This window comes from Oryctolagus cuniculus, chromosome 3 (assembly GCF_964237555.1).
Source record: "Oryctolagus cuniculus chromosome 3, mOryCun1.1, whole genome shotgun sequence".
Taxonomy (NCBI): Eukaryota; Metazoa; Chordata; class Mammalia; order Lagomorpha; family Leporidae; genus Oryctolagus; species Oryctolagus cuniculus.
This window is the reverse complement of record NC_091434.1, coordinates 159972162-159989501: the sequence shown is the minus strand read 5'-3', so window position 1 is coordinate 159989501 and position 17340 is coordinate 159972162. Positions and strand designations below refer to the sequence as shown.

General features: G+C 41.6%; 1 protein-coding gene across 3 annotated transcripts in view; it reads left to right on the top strand.

Annotated features, from left to right (window-relative positions):
* Positions 1 to 3192: 3192 nt before the first annotated feature.
* WASL (WASP like actin nucleation promoting factor) overlaps positions 3193 to 17340 on the top strand; it is an 83632-nt gene continuing 69484 nt past the window's right edge. For 2 of the 3 annotated variants that reach the window (XM_051848925.2, XM_051848924.2), the window contains exon 1: positions 3228 to 3721. Coding sequence is in view for 1 of the 3 variants with exons in the window: in XM_002712090.5 (XP_002712136.1) it covers positions 3599 to 3721 (123 nt within the window). In the remaining 2 variants the exon portion in view is untranslated. Of the gene's footprint in view, positions 3722 to 17340 lie in introns of all 3 variants that reach the window. The other variant, XM_002712090.5, reaches the window with a different exon arrangement.

Genomic DNA, 17340 nt, shown 5'->3' with positions numbered 1-17340 from the left:
GCTCTGTCTCTGTTCACTCAGTTCTGCTGCACTCAAGCAGTACATCAGTGCCCACAACTGTGACTGAAAAGGTTGGTGAGTACCACGGATTGCCACGCACTGCTATCTCCACACTACCCCAACGCCGCCCCAGTGAAGGGTGTCATGACACTTTAAATGATTAACATTAGCCAGGGAATAGTGTGTTGCAGAAGACTTGTAGCAACACATAAAACAGTGATACTTGTAAAGAAGAAAAATGGATAACTAAGGATCAGGACAAGAGAAAATTGCAAAGTATAATGATAGCAGCAGGGAATGCCTCTGAAAATATGCCCTTACTCCCATAAACACTACTGCTGATGTTTTCTGTGAAAATGAGGCTTCTATCTTAACGGATCACAGCAAAGAAATAAAGTTTTAGAACAGGTTCTAGTTGAGGCAAGGAGTTATGTGGAAGAAATTAAATGCAAGAATTGCCTTATGTATATGTCATGTACATATTTTAATATAGCATATATGTTTTATATGTATATGAAGATAAAGTCCTCACAGTCTTCTTAACCTGGCTTACAAACTTCAAGCTACTTCCAGATGAAGTGAAATCAAATGCTTATTTCCTGGATTAAATCCAACCCCTGAAACTGGGTAAAAAGAATTTGAGATAAGAATATAATTTGCCAAAGAAAACAAAGTTGAAAGATGTCTTGTGTTCTGCCAAACAGAGGATATGCTATCAAGAATGAAAGGCAGAAAGGACTTGCTAGAACTTTTGAAATAAATATAGCCGGCACTTCTTGATCTCAGGGTAAACGTGGAAAAATAGAATCCTTTATGCATGATAAGGGGGAAACCCTAAGTGTTGCCTGTTCACATGCTCAAACGAGTAAGGAAGTCCTATTTCCAATGAAACCTTCATGCTTACACTTTCCATATTTGCAGAATATCAAGGAGTTGGAAAAAGCCCAATGAAAAGCAAAATATAACATTGAAGAAAATAAAAGCTTAAAGTGCAGTTTTATGAACTTTGGGCTAAGGAAAAATTAAAGAAACTGGGCCTGAGGAAAAAGGGCTAAGGAAAAATTAAAGAAACTGGGCTTGAGGAAAAAAGTCTATGATGATCTTAATTTTCAATCTTAAGAAATCTAAATAAAATTGAACAAGGGTTAATAGAAAATTGCATTTGGGTAAGACAAATATTTTTGGAAGAAATAAAGCAATTTAAACTGCAGTCTGGGAATATAAGAGGTTGAAAGACTACCAAAACTAAAAATACTGTGATCTACACATTTTAAAAGCTGATATTGTAGCATAAAAATTCTTTCAGTTTTTATTAATTACAAGTGAACAGGATTCCTAGATTTATAGTTTTTCAATGTTTTGCTATATTGGCATACTGGGGTATACTATCCTGCCAACAAAGAGAAAATGCTCCAAATTTACCATCATATATTTGGAGATTTTGTAGAGTTGTAAATTCTAAGGATAGCTTTTAGGGTTAGACAGAACAAAGGTAAAACAATATATTTTCATTCAACTTGAGCCTTTAGCCAAAGGAGAATAGAATAGACGATAGGCAAGGACAGTAAGTGACAACTAATACTTGAGTACTCACTACATGTAAGTTCCTTATATGTGCTATCATATTTTGCAACTTGGAAATAGGTGCAATTTCAATACTTACACTACACCTTTACGAAACAAATCGTTTTCATTTTATGGATGAGGAAATAGACTTACAGAAGTTAACTTGTCCAAAGTTCCATAAAGTTCTAAGAGGCTTAACAGGAACTGCCACTTAAAGTATACCTGAAGTCTGTACTTTTAGTATTAAACTTATTTACAGGTTCAAAAACATAAGGGTTTTGGTGTCTATCACTTCCCAGTAACTTTAACAGCTTGCTGCTGTTACTCTGCTTTCCACCTGTAGCTGCATTTGTGATCAAAGACAAAATAGCACCCAGGTTTATCTTCTGTGATTCAGAGGTAACTCCGGATCTACATTTCCACTACTGTCCTTTTAAACTACTTTATGAACAGTTACCCCTCCATTTTTCTATAACATTATTAATCAAGGTCAAGTTTGAAATATCCACATATTATATGAAAATCTCCAAGGTGTAACGCCCTCATTTCCTTTTGCAGATTTATAACTGCTCAATTTTACTAGACCATCTTTAACCATAAATTTTCCTAATATTTCCCAAGTGCACTGATAATGGTTTATTCATCTACTTAATACATTGGGGATTTCTATGGGAAGTTACCAGAGCCACTAAAATCAAATAGCTTTATCAAAGTTTGTCTTAGGAAGATGTCTTCACATACCACTTTTTTTTTTTTTTATTGAAACTGAGAATTAGCAAACACATTAAAGTGTGTGCACAAATGCGGATACGTTTAACGTGGAGGTCAGACGCACGATTCATTGTTCCCCGTGGACCAGTTTTACCATTTCCATATTTCAAAATTTCCTCTCACAACAGTTGTGGAGCATATAAGCTTACTGAATAAAGGGGGTTATCCCAGACAACTTACAACATTTCTGCACACACATCAGCTCGAGGTTTACCTCTAAGAATTTAACCAGGTAAGGCGTTTTCCGGCCGTGACTTCTCAAAATGAGAAACAATACAAGAACTCTGGGTAGATACAATACAAGAACTTTGGGGTTCCAAAGAAAGAGAAAAAGATGGGGGGATTATCTCCCAATTCACGGAGTGGTTGTAAGTTCAGGGTCCTTGAAAGACAGAACTCGAATTTAAATGGTACACATCCTAGAGCATTTATCGCACGTGACAAGCGAGCCAGGGGGGCGGCGGAAGCGTTTTCTAAGCGCGTTTGGAGACTTGCCCGCATCAAGATGCGTTTCAGGAACGCAGGGAGAGAGGCCTGCGTCTCCGCTCCCTCTGGGGAAGTCGGGTCGGGAGTGTGCACCTGCGGCTCAGCCCCAAGCCGGCGGCACGCGCGCCCAACTGTCCCCTCCAGATTCCAGACCTTTCTGACAGGCGGCGTGCGCGTCCCACTTCCGCCACTGAGAAAGGACGCTTCGCAAGGTGCGCACCCTCAGAAGAGAGGGCGGCGGACCACCGCGGTAGCGGATCCTCATCCTCTCCTCAGTCCCTGGTACCCAAAGGCCACAGGCCGGAGCCAGGTCCGGGAGCCGAGCCCCACCAGCCCCCGCGCGGCCGGAAAGGGGCGGGGCTTCGGCCGGCGCGGCGAGGCCTGCCCCGGAGTGGGGGGGTTCCTCCCGCGTTTCCGGCGCGCTCCCCCGCGCCCTGCGTACTGTGGTCTCGCCCGCCCCTGCTGCCATGTTGGATTGTGCGGCCGCCGCCGGCGCCGCAGGAGGCTTGTAGGAGGAGTTGGGAGTTTAGCGCAGTCGCCGGAGTGCGAGGACAACGACCATCGGGCCTAAGCCTAGCCGGGCTGGAGCTGGGAGCGTCCTTTCCTCCGCGCGGCCCGCCGTCAGCTCCTCCTCCTCCTCCCCGCGCCGGAGGAGCCTCGAGATGCTGCGCTGGTGACTCCGCTGCTTCTCGCCCCTGTCACTGAGAAGGGGGGACGAGCGTGGCCCACTCACCGGAGGACACGGCCCTGGACTCTCATCCCCGCCGGCGCAACCATGAGCTCCGGGCAGCAGCAGCAGCAGCCGCCGCCGCCGCGGAGGGTCACCAACGTGGGGTCCCTGCTGCTCACCCCGCAGGAGAACGAGTCCCTGTTCACGTTCCTCGGCAAGAAATGTGTGGTCAGTGGTCGAGAACTGCGTCGCTACCTTCGACGTTGCCCGCCGGGGGCCTGGGCTTGGGGACCGGGAAGGAGGCGCGAGTGGCGCGGGGAAAGAGTCCCGCCGCGAGCCAGGCCTCCCGCGGCCGGCGCCCTCGCCCTGCTCCCTGGGTGCGGGCCGGGGCAGCCGGACGCCGTCTCCGGAGCTGCCCGAGAACAAGGGAGTGTCACCTCCGCGGCCCTTCCGCGGCCCGCGCCCTGGCTGCCGGTTCCAACTTTACTCTCAGAGCGCCCGAGCCCCTGACGCTCAGAAAGGGGACCACCCCTGTTCTGCCCTCGCGTCACCTCCTGTGTGGAACCCGGGCGTCCCTTTCCTAACAATGCCAGAGGTTTGGGGAGTGGGTAGGTCTCGGGGAGTGGAGCCCCTTGCAGATTGCAGCAGGGAGTGGATGGAGTGCAGGTTCCTGGGAACTCCAGGATCAGAACAGGGGCAGGAAGCGCTGCTGCTCCCCAGTGCACAGAAGCAGGGTTTATTTCCACAGCAGCCTCGCCTAGGCCTGGTTTCTAATCTCCTCCCCACTGATTTTTTTATTTTTGCATTTGTAGGAGCGGGTGCTGTTCTCCCCGCAGCCTTGCGCACGGAAACCTCGATCTCTAGTAGTTCTTGGCCTTTGGGGCCGAGAGTGGTTCTTAGGCTGGTGCTGTGCGGCCGGTTCCAACCCCAGATGGCCGGTTGGGAGCAAGGAAGGGGCAGGGTGCTGTGGGAAGGAGAATGTGTGTTGTTGACGGAAGCATTCATTACATTGGCTGCTGGCACTTCTGGGGGTGGGGAGGTTCTGCTCCGTGGTATAGGCCTTGTGTCGGGATCTTTCTGCGGTGCCTGGCTTGAGCTGCAGTCAGTGCTGGCTGGGACCCTTTCTCCCTGCTTGCTGGCACCTGCAGAGTTTGCGCTGGAACCCAGGAAACACCCACGGAAATTTCAACAGGGTAGTGTCACTCTGTCACCCTCTTTAGGCATGTTAAGAGATGCCAAACCAGATTGCACCTGTTTGTTTAAAAAGTTAGGGTTAAACAGTTTCTGGAAAGTTACCAGATTAAGTGTTAACTTTATTAGAGGCTCCTCTTTATATCTTGTGCCACACAGTTGGAGACTGAATCATTCCATTCAGTTTTAGGGGTATTTCGTATTTCTGGATGTAGATCTTAAAGAACATGGAGTTTACTGATCGAATGATCAGAATGAAGGACAGAAGGGCGGCTCAGAATCACATTTTTGTGAAACAACTTTAAATATAATTAACTTCCTCCTCGCCCACACAATTTTGTAAACAAATGGGAAAACTTAGCCACTGAGCACCAAGTCACACAACCATTTGGTAATGTAACTGGAACTAGAAAACCAGGACTCCTGGTGCTTAGGCCCATTTTACTTTCCACTACATCATGTTGTTTTAGTTAGAAGAGGATCTTTTTTTTTTCTCCTTACTGTTTTGTTTGTAAAAGTGATGCTAAAGGAATCACCAGTTCATTCTTTATTGTCAGAAACTAAGAAAAAATGCAGGATTTCTAAAGCAGCACTATTTTTCTTTTTACTTTTTTTTCAGTTTACACTCTCCAGCTCTTTGTTATCTGTAAATGAACAAAAAATCCACTTTGCTGGTTTATTACATATGTTGGATAATCTGTATCCAAAAGGAAGTAGTTGTACATGTTTTACATACCAGACATACTAAAACTTTAGGTAGGAAGCATATTACACATATTATACACAAGTATACTGACAAATTGCTCTGTGCTTTCCTATAATGTTTACTGGGTTCAAAAAAATGACATATGTGGAACATATCCTGATAAGAGAAAGATAGTATTGCTCACTGGGTAGCATAAGCAGATTGTCGAATAGGCTGTCAGTAGTCAGTGCTCAATTTCTCTATGCCATCTTTTATTAATCAGCTTTACCTTTTGAATTTCTGTCATTTAAAACCACACTTGTTACAGTTGCCTGTTCTTGTGGAATGAAATTGTCAGGAAGATTAACTTTAAAATGTAAAGTCCCCAGGTGATAGGGAGTAACATTGAGAATAATAGTTTAAATTTTTGCAATAATCTTTTTTCCCTTTACTGATTATACAGTCTTTTGTAGTGTAAAACAGTACTTTCATACATTTTTACAATAAATCCAGCAATAAGGTTTACAGGTCAGACCAAATGTATTAGGCAAGAAGTTTATTGAGAGCTCTAAGAATTCAAGAAATGAACCAGACTTTCTCTCTCTCTCTCTGTCTCTGTCTCTCTCTCTCTCTCTCTCTCAGAGCTTCATTCCTTCTTAGATTCAACAAGCATGTGTTGGGTAACTAAATGTTGAGGTCAAAATCGGGGTTGTGCTTGCCCTCAGGGAGCTTGGTGTTCTAAAAAGGAAACAAACGTATAAACTGATGAGTAAGTCAGTAGTTCAGAGTGATGTTTAAGAAGCTGCATGCCACAGTGGAAAACACCTTGACTTTGTAGTCAGCAAACTTTGGTCACTTTAGAAAGTTTCTTAAGCTTCCTGTTGCAGGTTTCATGGGAATAGGGCATGTGGATTAGGAGGACACTGCGTGTAAATATGTAGAAACTGTCTAATAAAAGTTTAGGGGATCAGAAGAGAGGATAGTGAGAGAAAGGATGAGTAAAAGCCAAACGTGAATATTTGAGATGATAGTTTTCCAGGTCAGTGAGAGGCATGAGATAGCTTGGGAAGTTAGGATAGTTGCTGATAGTTTGTTGCTGGAGCTATAAGGATTTCTGCTTGGCTTCTCAAATTTAGATATGCATTGGAACCATGGTGGAGGTTGTTAGGAAAGCTTATGGCTGGGGCCAATTTCTAGATAAATTCACTGAGTCTGGGGTGGAGGTTGGGCATTTCTGTTTTTAGAAAGCTTAAAGGAAGTCTAATATGTTTTACAATTTGAAACCCACTGGTGAAGTCCACTGTTTCTGATACAGTAATCCTAGAAACATTAGATGTTATATTGGAAAAGTAACAGTGAAAATGCTAATGAATTTTCCCCTCCATCTTTAGCCTATATTTTGTGAGTCAAGTTTAATTTAAAACAAGTTCTTTCAGCACAGCATTTCTCTGATTCCTTAAGATATCAGAAATGTGCATTTCATAGCTTTGAGAGGAAGTATTGCACTAATAAGTGGGGAAACCACAAGATCAGATTTGATTTTTAGAAGTTTTGAGGGGAATGGTGGAGGCAGTATAGAAGGTGGATTGAGGATTGTGAGAGTGGAGACAGAGGAGATTAGAGGGGTATTTACAGTTGTTCACATGAAATACCTTGAGAGCCTGAGTAAGGCAGTACTGGTGGAAGTTCAAGGACAATTAGAAGGTCTCCAACAGAACCTAGTCTTACCTAGATAGAGTGAGGGAAGGGTATTGTGATAAAGATAGGTGTTACAACCTACAGAAAAACTGCAGAAATACATGTCTCAATTGCTGGACATATGCCTACATGTAAGGGACACTCAGGATTGGTGATTGCTTTCATGGAGAAAGTGAATTTTCAGAAAATTTTATTGTTTTGCCACAGTTTTTAAAAATAGAATTAGTGGAAATTGAGCTTTCTTTTGAAGTTATATGTAAGTATACGTTATATATTTTCACAAAAATACATAGTTTTAATGCTGTTCATTAACTTGTAGTATTTTTTTCCCTTTTAAAACATTGTGGTTATCTTACTGTCCATGATTACTTTCTTTTTTTTCTTTTTTCTTTTTTGACAGGCAGAGTGGACAGTGAGAGAGAGAGACAGAGAGAAAGGTCTTCCTTTGCCATTGGTTCACCCACCAATGGCCGCCGTGGCCGGCGCGCTGCAGCCGGCACACTGCGCTGATCGGATCGCAGGAGCCAGGTGCTTCTCCTGGTCTCCCATGGGGTTCAGGGCCCAAGCACTTGGGCCATCCTCCACTGCACTCCCTGGCCACAGCAGAGAGCAGGCCTGGAAGAGGGGCAACCGGGACAGAATCCGGCGCTCCGACCGGGACTAGAACCTGGTGTGCCGGCGCCGCAAAGCGGAGGATTAGCCTAGTGAGCCGCGGCGCTGGCCCATGATTACTTTCAATAAAGACTGTGCAATCTTGCCAGGTGGAGTTTTATACCATGTGCTTCAAAAAAGTTGATGGGAAAATGAAATTTATAGAGAAGTTTAAATTCTATGGGTAATTTTTTTCTCATAATATGCATTTTCAGTGAACTTTTTGAGGACTTATTGTATAGTTTTGAATGAGGATTCATTGTATACTTTTGAATAAGTAAGAAATTAAGATTAAGGGGGGAGGAATAAAACTTTAACCTTCTACAGCCATCTCTGATCTTAATAGATGGAGTTGATAAAGTTGTTGACCACTGCCTTTCTCACTACACTCACCTGGTTTGTTTTTACCTGAGTATTCACCTAGCTATTTAAGAAGCCATTTTTATTAATCAACTTTAGCCTTGATTTCCTTGAATTCTTCAGCACTTGTTTTAACTTGCTCATATTCTTCAGTTAGATTTTGTTTGTTTTCTCATATATGTAATTTTTGGAAGATGGACATTATGCCTTGGTAGTTTTCTATAATTTCTATAGCTCCTAGCAAACTGATCAGCAAGTTCCTACTGAATGAATAATTATAATTGCTCACTTGCTCAGTTCTTAGGTGTTCATTCAACCTTTCTCACTGCTTCATCGATTTCTAATGCAGTTACTATCTGGACTTCAATCTTTATTTGTTAGAACAAAGTAGTTTACTTCTGGTTAATCAATACAGGTGGTAGCAGCAGCTAACAATTGCTTTGCTTTGTTTCTATTTTATTTATGTATGTATATATTTATTTTTGAAATTTTTTGAAAGGCTGGAAGACAGAGATAGGCAGACAGACCTTCGTCTTCTCGTTCATTCTCTGTATGCCCAGAGCAGCCCAGGTTTAGGCCAGGCTGAGTCCAGGAGCTCAGAGTTAAGTCTGGATCTCCTAAAGGGTGGCTAGGACTCAAACACTTGAGCCATTATCTGCTGCCTCCCAAGATGTTGCATTAGAAGATGCTGGATCTAAAGTGGAGGAGCTCGGACGTGAGCCAAGCACTTTTGATGGAGGATGCGGATGTCCCAAGTGGCAGCTTAACTGCTGGGCCAGATTCCTCCCCTTCTGTTTTAAATCAGACCTTTGGGTAGTGATTCTTATATAGGTATAGAAGGGGAAGATGTGCTTACAGGGATCCTTGTCTTGAGTGAGTTAAGACACTATTGGTGGGAAGTTAGGGCTGGGAATATATTTCATCTTTTTTTTTTTTTTTAATATTTATTTATTTATTTGAAAGTCAGAGTTAGAGAGGAGAGGCAGAGAGAGAGGTCTTCCATCCAATAGTTCACTCCCCAATGGGCTACAACGGCCAGAGCTGTGCCATTCTGAAGCCAGGAGCTTCCTCTGGGTCTCCCACATGGGTGCAGGGGCCCAAAGACTTGGACCATCCTCTACTGCTTTCCCAGGCCACAGCAGAGAACTGGATTGGAAGTGGAGCATCTGGGACTTGAACCAGCGCCCTTATGGGATGCCGGCACTTTAGGCCAGGGAGTTTACCCGCTGCACCACAGCGCCAGCCCCAGCCCCTATTTCACCTTGAGTAATGATTAAAATCCATTAGATTTGGAATATACAAAGATGAGGAGATACCTCTATCTAATATAGAGAACATAGGCAAGCACAAAAGTGTTTGTAATACAGGGTGGACTGTAAGCACGGGAAGAGATTCAGAAGACTCCGACTAGGGTGGGTTATAAATCCTGTTTCTGATTAGTCTAAGCTCTTAAATATGGGCAGATCTCTTGACCAGTCTGAGCTTTAGTTTTAGATATATAAGATGGGTTTAGACAAGGATTTCAGAGTAGTGTAGTAATTACAGAAAGTATTCCAAAGTGCCTTAAATTTTAAAGGGAGCTTAGAGAAGTTTAAGAAAGAAAGTTGTTACTAATGTTATTAGTCACTACTCGGTTTATATTTCCTGTTATTGACATGGAGGTTTTAGAGTAATTTTTGAACTCTGTTGTATATATTTTGAATTAGGTAAATCAGATCCAACAATTTTGCTTAAAGTCAGTTAATTATAAATTATGGAAACTAAGATTTAAGCTGAATAGCCTTTGGGGGAGTTTCTGGGCAGCCTAAGGCTCCCTGGAAGCTACTGAAAAAGAAGAAAGGTGTATTGATATAAGAGTTAAGAGTTCTGGACTTTAGTCCGTGCTTGGCTACCATTAATTGTGAATGTGAACAAGAATCTGAAAATGAGGGGTTGGACAAGATAACTCCACCATCTTCCTGGTTTTAACATTCTATCAGTCTGACTCTTCTAAGTGCCAAGGACACCCTGTAGCACAGAAAGAACAGCCCTGCTGTTTTAACCCTGGCATCTGTGCATTTTACACAGTGAAGAAAAAGATAGCATCTGTCTACATGAAAGATAATTTCAAATTCTTTCATCGAAAATTCCCATTTGGAATTCACTTTCTTCTGACTGTTGCAACTTAATAGGCATTTTACTTTAAAAAGACCAGGGTGAACAGAATCAAAAGGCCATAGTAATAGAACAACTCTTTGCAGATTTGTAATTATTATTCTTTGTTATTACAAAGCATTTTGGCTTATTATAAATAGATTGCTTTTTCTTTTAAAAAAAAAAAGATTATTTATTTGAAAGAGTTACACAGAGAGAGGAAAGGCAGAGAGAGAGAGAGAGGGAGAGGGAGAGAGGGAGAGAGAGAGGTCTTCCATCCAATGGTTTACTCCCCAATTGGCAGCAATGGCCAGAGCTGCTCCGATCCGAAGCCAGGAGCTTCTTCTGGGTCTCCCATGTGGGCACAGGGGCCCAAGGACTTGGGCTATCTTCTGCTGCTTTCCCAGGCCATAGCAGAGTTGGACCGGAAGTGGAGCACCCGGGTCTTGAATTGGCACCCATATGGGATGCCAGCGCCCCAGGCCACGGCATTAACCCACTGCGCCACAGCACTGGTCCCAATAGATTACTTTTTAATTAAAATGGAGTTTTTAAAGAATTTCTCTCTTGTTAGCCAATTGCATCTAAAACCATACTCATGAAATTTTATTAGCTTTCAAAACAAACAAAATTAAGCTTATAGTTCAAGTGTTTTTATTTTTTACATCTTTGTTAGCGTTCCCAAAAGCAGGAGAGAGCAATGTTAAGAGTGCTGTTAAGTAGAAATCATCAGGCTTACTTTGGAGTTACTTGATTGTACAGGAATTGTGAGCCTTTTTTAGAGAGACCAAATCATTGAATGAAACATTGAAGAGGCAAACCTAGAAGAGTCCCCTTTCAAAAATAGGGTCAAAGGGCTGGTGTTAAACCCTGGAGGAGGGGCGATGGGAGGGAAAGAGGGGGGAAGGAAAGAAAATAGGATCAAAGGAAAGATATACGCTAACGTATTTCAGTTGCTATTATTGTCTTTTAATTTTTAGTCTTTGATTCCTTGTTTTTTTTTGTTTTGTTTTGGTTTGTTTTTCTATTTGACAGACAGAGCTAGACAGTGAGAGAGACAGAAAGGTCTTCCTTCCCTTGATTCACTCCCCAAATGGCTGCCATGGCTGGCGCTGCCAGGAGCCAGGTGCTTCCTCCTAGTCTCCCATGCGGATGCAGGGACCCAAGCACTTGGGCCATCCTCCACTGCCCTTCCGGGCCACAGCAGAGAGCTGGACTGGAAGAGGAGCAGCCAGAACTAGGACCCAATGCCCATATGGGTTGCAGGCGGAGGATTAACCAAGTGAGCCATGGCGCTGGCCCCTGACTCCTTGGTTTTAATCCTTAACTCCTTGGTTCCTCATTTTTAACTTGACTGACAATTTACTGTAGAAACTCATCTCTAAAAAGTATACTCATTAAAGACTTGATGGAATAAAGCAAAAAGGAAATACAAAAGACATCTAGGGAATATAAAATGCTGTTAAAGATGGTATGTGGAGATATCACAAGTAAATGCAGAGTAACTTTAGGACATTGAAAAGTTTTTCAAGTTTTATCATAAATTTAACAGAGATTTGAAGTGGCTAGGACTATTTAGAGATGAAGTTGCTTATCATACTTGTGGTTGCAAAGGAAAGACATTTTAAGTGAAATGCTGTCTCAAGTGTGGTGAATTACTTTTGTTGCCATAAAATTATAAGAAGATACATAAATACCTAAGAAATCCCTTATTAGTAAAGGAGCTCATTGATTTTTGTACAGTGCTTAAAGCCAGTCAGAATCAAATGATTTCTCTGTTTTTTCAGTCATATGTTACCAAGTATTGAGGACTTACTGAGTACCCAACACCCTCCATGGACTTTGAAATACAAGAAAGTGTAAGAAGGATTACCTTAACTTCAGGTTACTGTGTAGCTGAGGAAAATAAAGCCATGCATAAAAAGAAATACCACAAGCTAACATATATTGAAGATTTGGATAATAAAGAGGAAAGATAGTTTTATTGTTGTGGGATTTGATACATCATTGTGGGACTTGATTAAAAGGACCTTAAATTTAAATGGGCCTTGGAATTTATGTCAGGATCAAGGAAACAACTCAGTTGATATACAGGAAAATGTGTCTAGAGTGTGTGAAGACATTGAATAGATGGGCTTGGTTAGAATTGAGAATGGTATTTACTTGAGATAATGGGTCAGATTTTAGAAGTCCTTGAACTTCAGTTTGTTGTGTTTGGTTTTTTTTTTTTTTTTTTTTTTTTTTTTTTTTTTTTTTTTTTTTTTTTTGACAGGCAGAGTGGACAGAGAGAGAGAGAGACAGAGAGAAAGGTCTTCCTTTGCCGTTGGTTCAACCTCCAACGGCCGCCGTGGCCGGCGCTGTGCCCAGTGCACTGCGCTGATCCGACGGCAGGAGCCAGGTGTTTCTCCTGGTCTCCCATGGGGTGCAGGGCCCAAGGACTTGGGCCATCCTCCATTGCACTCCCGGGCCACAGCAGAGAGCTGGCCTGGACGAGGGGCAACCGGGACAGAATCTGGCGCCCCGACCGGGACTAGAACCTGGTGTGCCGGTGCCGCAAAGCAGAGGATTAGCCTATTGAGCCACGGCACTGGCCTAGTTGTTTTTTGTGGTTTTTTGTTTGTTTGTTTGTTTGTTTTTAAAGATTATTTATTTGAAAGTCAGAGTTACACAGAGAGAGAAGGAGAGGCAGAGGGAGAGAGCGGTCTTCCATCCGCTGGTTCACTCCCCAATTGGTCGCAATGGCTGGAACTGCTCTGATTGGAAGCCTGGAACCAGGAGCTTCTTCTGGCTCTCTCACATGGGCAGGGGCCCAGGGGCATGGGCCATCTTCTACTGCTTTCCCAGGCCATAGCAGAGAGCTGGATCGGAAGTGGAATAGCTGGGACTTGAACAGGTGCCCGTTTGGGATGCTGGCACTGCAGACGGCGGCTTTACTCGCTACGTCACAGCACCGGCCCCGAACTTCAGTCTTTTAAATATTTGTTTTTATGTATTTCTGTTTTATTTGAAAGGCAGAGACAGCAGATTGAGGGTTGTCTTCTGCCTTTTGCTTGACTCCCCAAATACAGGTAATTTGTATGACATTTGTACAAGTTCATAATAGAGATCTAGTTGCCATTTCAAGGCTAGATACTAAAACATTGTCAAAAAATTGGCAATATTTAGTTGGCTGTGGGAATTCCAGTTCCAATAGAACCTCCTCGTGGAAATGGCTAGATAGTAGGAATTGTAGGAGTAGAACTTGTGTAATCCTTTACAGAGTGTACATAATTTGGGCAGTGGGAGTAGAAGTAGATCTGTAAAGGTCTCAAGGTCAGGTTTATAGAGGGGAGCAGGTTAGTCTGTATTTGACTTGACCAGCATTAGAGAAAAGAGGTAGAGAAATGTGTTTTTATGCATATTCTGCAGTTTAACTTTTTAATACGTACTTTATGTATTCCTGTGTTCTTTTGTTTCTACTGTATCCTTTTTATTACATTACATAATATTGCTGCATTATTTTAAGATATATATATAATATATAGTTTATTAACCTCTTTTGAGGGGTGTGATAGTTTCCTATGTCTCCTATAGCAAAGTACCACAGTCTAGGAATCTTAAAAGACTGAAGTTAATTCTCTAGAGCTCTGGAAGTTAGAAGTTTGAAATCAAGGTGTTGGCAGGGTTGATTCCTCTGGAGTCATTGAAAATCTGTCCCTCACCCCTCTGGTAGTTGCTCCCAATCCTCGATGCGTTGTTTTGTAGTTCATCGCTGCAACCTCTACCTGTGTTACTATCACATGGCCTTCTTTCCTTGTCTGTCTCTCTGTCTTCTCTTGAGAGGACATCAGTCATATTGGCTTAAGGTCAACCCAAATGACCTCATTTTAACTTGATTACATCTGCAAAACACTCTTTCCAAGTAATTGTAAAATTCACAGGATTAGAATTTAGGACTTTTAGCTGATTTTTCTGGGGAACATATTCAACCCGTAACCATGAGTAAGCTGACTTTTTATAGTTATAAAGTAATAAATCCTAATGTTGTACAGTAAACTAGGGAGATTATAGTTCACAACATTTTAGTATATATTTTAAAAAGAACTTGAAGAGTTAAAAAGTTTCCAACACAAAGAAATGACAGTTGTTTAAGGAGATGAAAATGCCTAGAATCCTGCTTTTATCATTATCCATTGTATACATTGTTAGATTAGCATACCCCATAAACATGTACAATTATTAAATGCCAATGAAATTTTCTTTAAAAATGTTAATAAATACAGTTTAATTGTCCTCCAAGGCAGTTGTTACTATCCTGGATGTTCTTATCAATGCTAGATATTAAAAAATATTTTAGGGGCTGGTGTTGTGTGGCACAGCAGGTTAAGGCACTGCCTACAATGCTTGCATTCCATATAGGTGCTGCTTTGAGTCCTGGTTGCTCTGTTTCCAATCCAGCTCCCTGCTAATGTGCTTGGAAAAGCCATGGAAGCACTGCCACCCAAGTGGGAGACCCAGATGGAGTTCCAGACTCCTGGCTTCTTGTGTGGCCATATGGGGAGTGAACCAGCAGACGGAAGATCTCAGTATCTCTTTGTCTCTTCCTCTCTCTCTAACTCTGCCTTTCAAATAAATAAATTGCTCTTTAAAAAATTAGCTTTGACAGTCTCACTGGTGAAAAAAACCTCATTGTTTGATTTGTAGTTTTTAATGAGGTTGAACATCTTGGGTCTTTTGTACATTTAAAGATTTACTTTATTTGAAAGTCAAAGATGAGAGAGAAGAGAGAAGTCCCAGATGGACTGCAGTGAAGCCAGGAGCCTGAAACTGCATCTGGGTCTCCCGTGTGTGTGTGTGTGACAAGGGCCCAAGTACTTGGTCCATCTTCTGCTGTTTTCCCAGGCACATTGGCAGAGAGCTGGATCAGAAATGGAGCAGCCGACAGACTCAAACTGGTGCACATAGGGTATGCCAGCATGACAAGGCAGTGGGCTTAACTCACTGTACCGCAAAGCTGACCCAGGCCATTTTCACGATATCTGTGAATTGTCAAATCTTATCTTTAGCATTTTTCTATTGAGTTGCCTTTTACTAACTTGGAGAAAATTGTGTATTATATTTTTCTGGCAATGTGTTGCTTTTGAGAAAAGGTTTTTTTTTTTTTTTTCATATGTTTGGTCATTGTACAGTTTTTAAATATTTGTATAGTTTTTAAATATAATATTCTTTCTAACACCATATCAACTTTTGATTAACACTTTCCTAGGTCAGAATTTTAAAAGTATTTACTAGCATTTTCCTAGTATGTTCATGCTTTTATTTAACCATGTAATATTTAATCATTTTGAAGGTGACATTGAAAAACATGTAGTATAATCTAGCTTCATATTTTCACTAATGGTTAGTTAGTTGTTTCCATACCATTTGTTGTGTCCAAATAAATTTCTCCAACCTATTTGAAATGTTATGTTTATAATTTACTAAATTACAATATGTACTGAGATCTGGTTTTGAATTTTTGAGCCATATACAGTAGATTTTTTTTGAAAAACAAGTCATGATATGCCACCCATTATTCTTTTATTTTTTTAAGATTTATTTTATTTGTTTGAAAGACATTGTTAGAGAGGTAGAGACAGAGAGAGAGATCTTCATCTGCTGGTTCACTCCCCAGATGGCCATAATGACCGGAGCTGAGCTGATCCTAAGCTGGGAGCTTTTTCCCAGTCTCCCACACAGGTGCGGGGGTGCAAGGACTTGGGCCATCTTCTACTGCTTTCCCAGGCCACAGCAAAGAGCTGGATCGGAAAAGGAACAGCCAGGACTCGAACTGACACCCATATGGAATGCTGGCTCTTCAGGCCAGGACTTTAACCTGCTGCACCACAGTGCCGGCCCCTACAGTAGATTTTAAAATAATCACACATCATTAAAATTATAGTAATATAACACCCATAATGATTCGTTTGACAAAAATATTAAACAAAGTTTAACAAAACTATATTTGTAGCAGTGCTGATACCACATAAGCATTTCTTTTTCAGTTCTTGTTTTTTATTCTTTTTGTCTTTTTAAATTTTAGTTCCCACAAATGAGGGCCAACATGTTTTATTTGTCATTCTGTGTCTGGCTTATTTCACTCAACGTGATGTCTTCCAGTTGCATCCATTTTATTGCAGATGGTAGAATTTCATTTTTTATTAGCTGAATAATATTCCATTGTATATAGACACGTGTACACATTTTCTTTATTCATCTGATGATGGACACCTTGGTTGATTCTATGTTTTGGCTGTTGTGAACAGTGATGCTATATACATGGTGGTGCAGGATTTCTTTGATAGAAGATGTTCATGTCTTTTGGGTGTATTCCCAGAAGTGGGATTCCTGATCATATGGCATGTCTATTTCTAGGTTTTTAGGAAATTGCTATACTCTTTTCCACTGCACTAATTTACATTTCCACAGTGTATAAGTGTTCCCCTTTCCACATCTGCAGCAGCACTTGTTACTTCTTTGTTTTGGATTTTAGCCATTCTGACAAGGATGAGATGATATATCATTGTGGTTTCAACTTGCATTTCCCTGATGGCTAGTGATGTTGAGCATTTTTTCATGTATTTGTTGGCCATTTATATTTCTTTTGAGAACTGTCTATTGATGTCTTTTACTCATTTCTTAACTAGATTAGTTGGTTGTTGAGTTTTTTAAGTTGCTGATATATATTCTGGATATAAGTCATTGTCTTCTTTGTTTTTTAAGATTTATTTATTTATTTGAAAGTTAGAGAGAGAAGAGAGACAGAGATCTTCCATCTGCTGGTTCACTCCCTAAATGGCTGCAATGGTTATGACTGTGCCAGGCCAAAGACAGGAGCTTTTTCCAAGTCTTCAGTGTGAGCGCAGAGGCCCAGGGACTCAGGCCATCTTCCATTGCTTTCCCAGGAGCATTAGTAGAAAGCTGAATCAGAAGTGGGGCAGCTGGAATTTGAACTAGAGCCAGTATGAGATGCCAGCACTGCAGGCTGTGACTTAACCTGATGTGCCACAGTGCCAGACCCTGGATATTAATCTGGTGTCAAATAGGTAGCTTGCAAAATTTTTTTCAATTTCATTGGATTTGAATTCTCTCCTGTTTCTTTCATTTATTT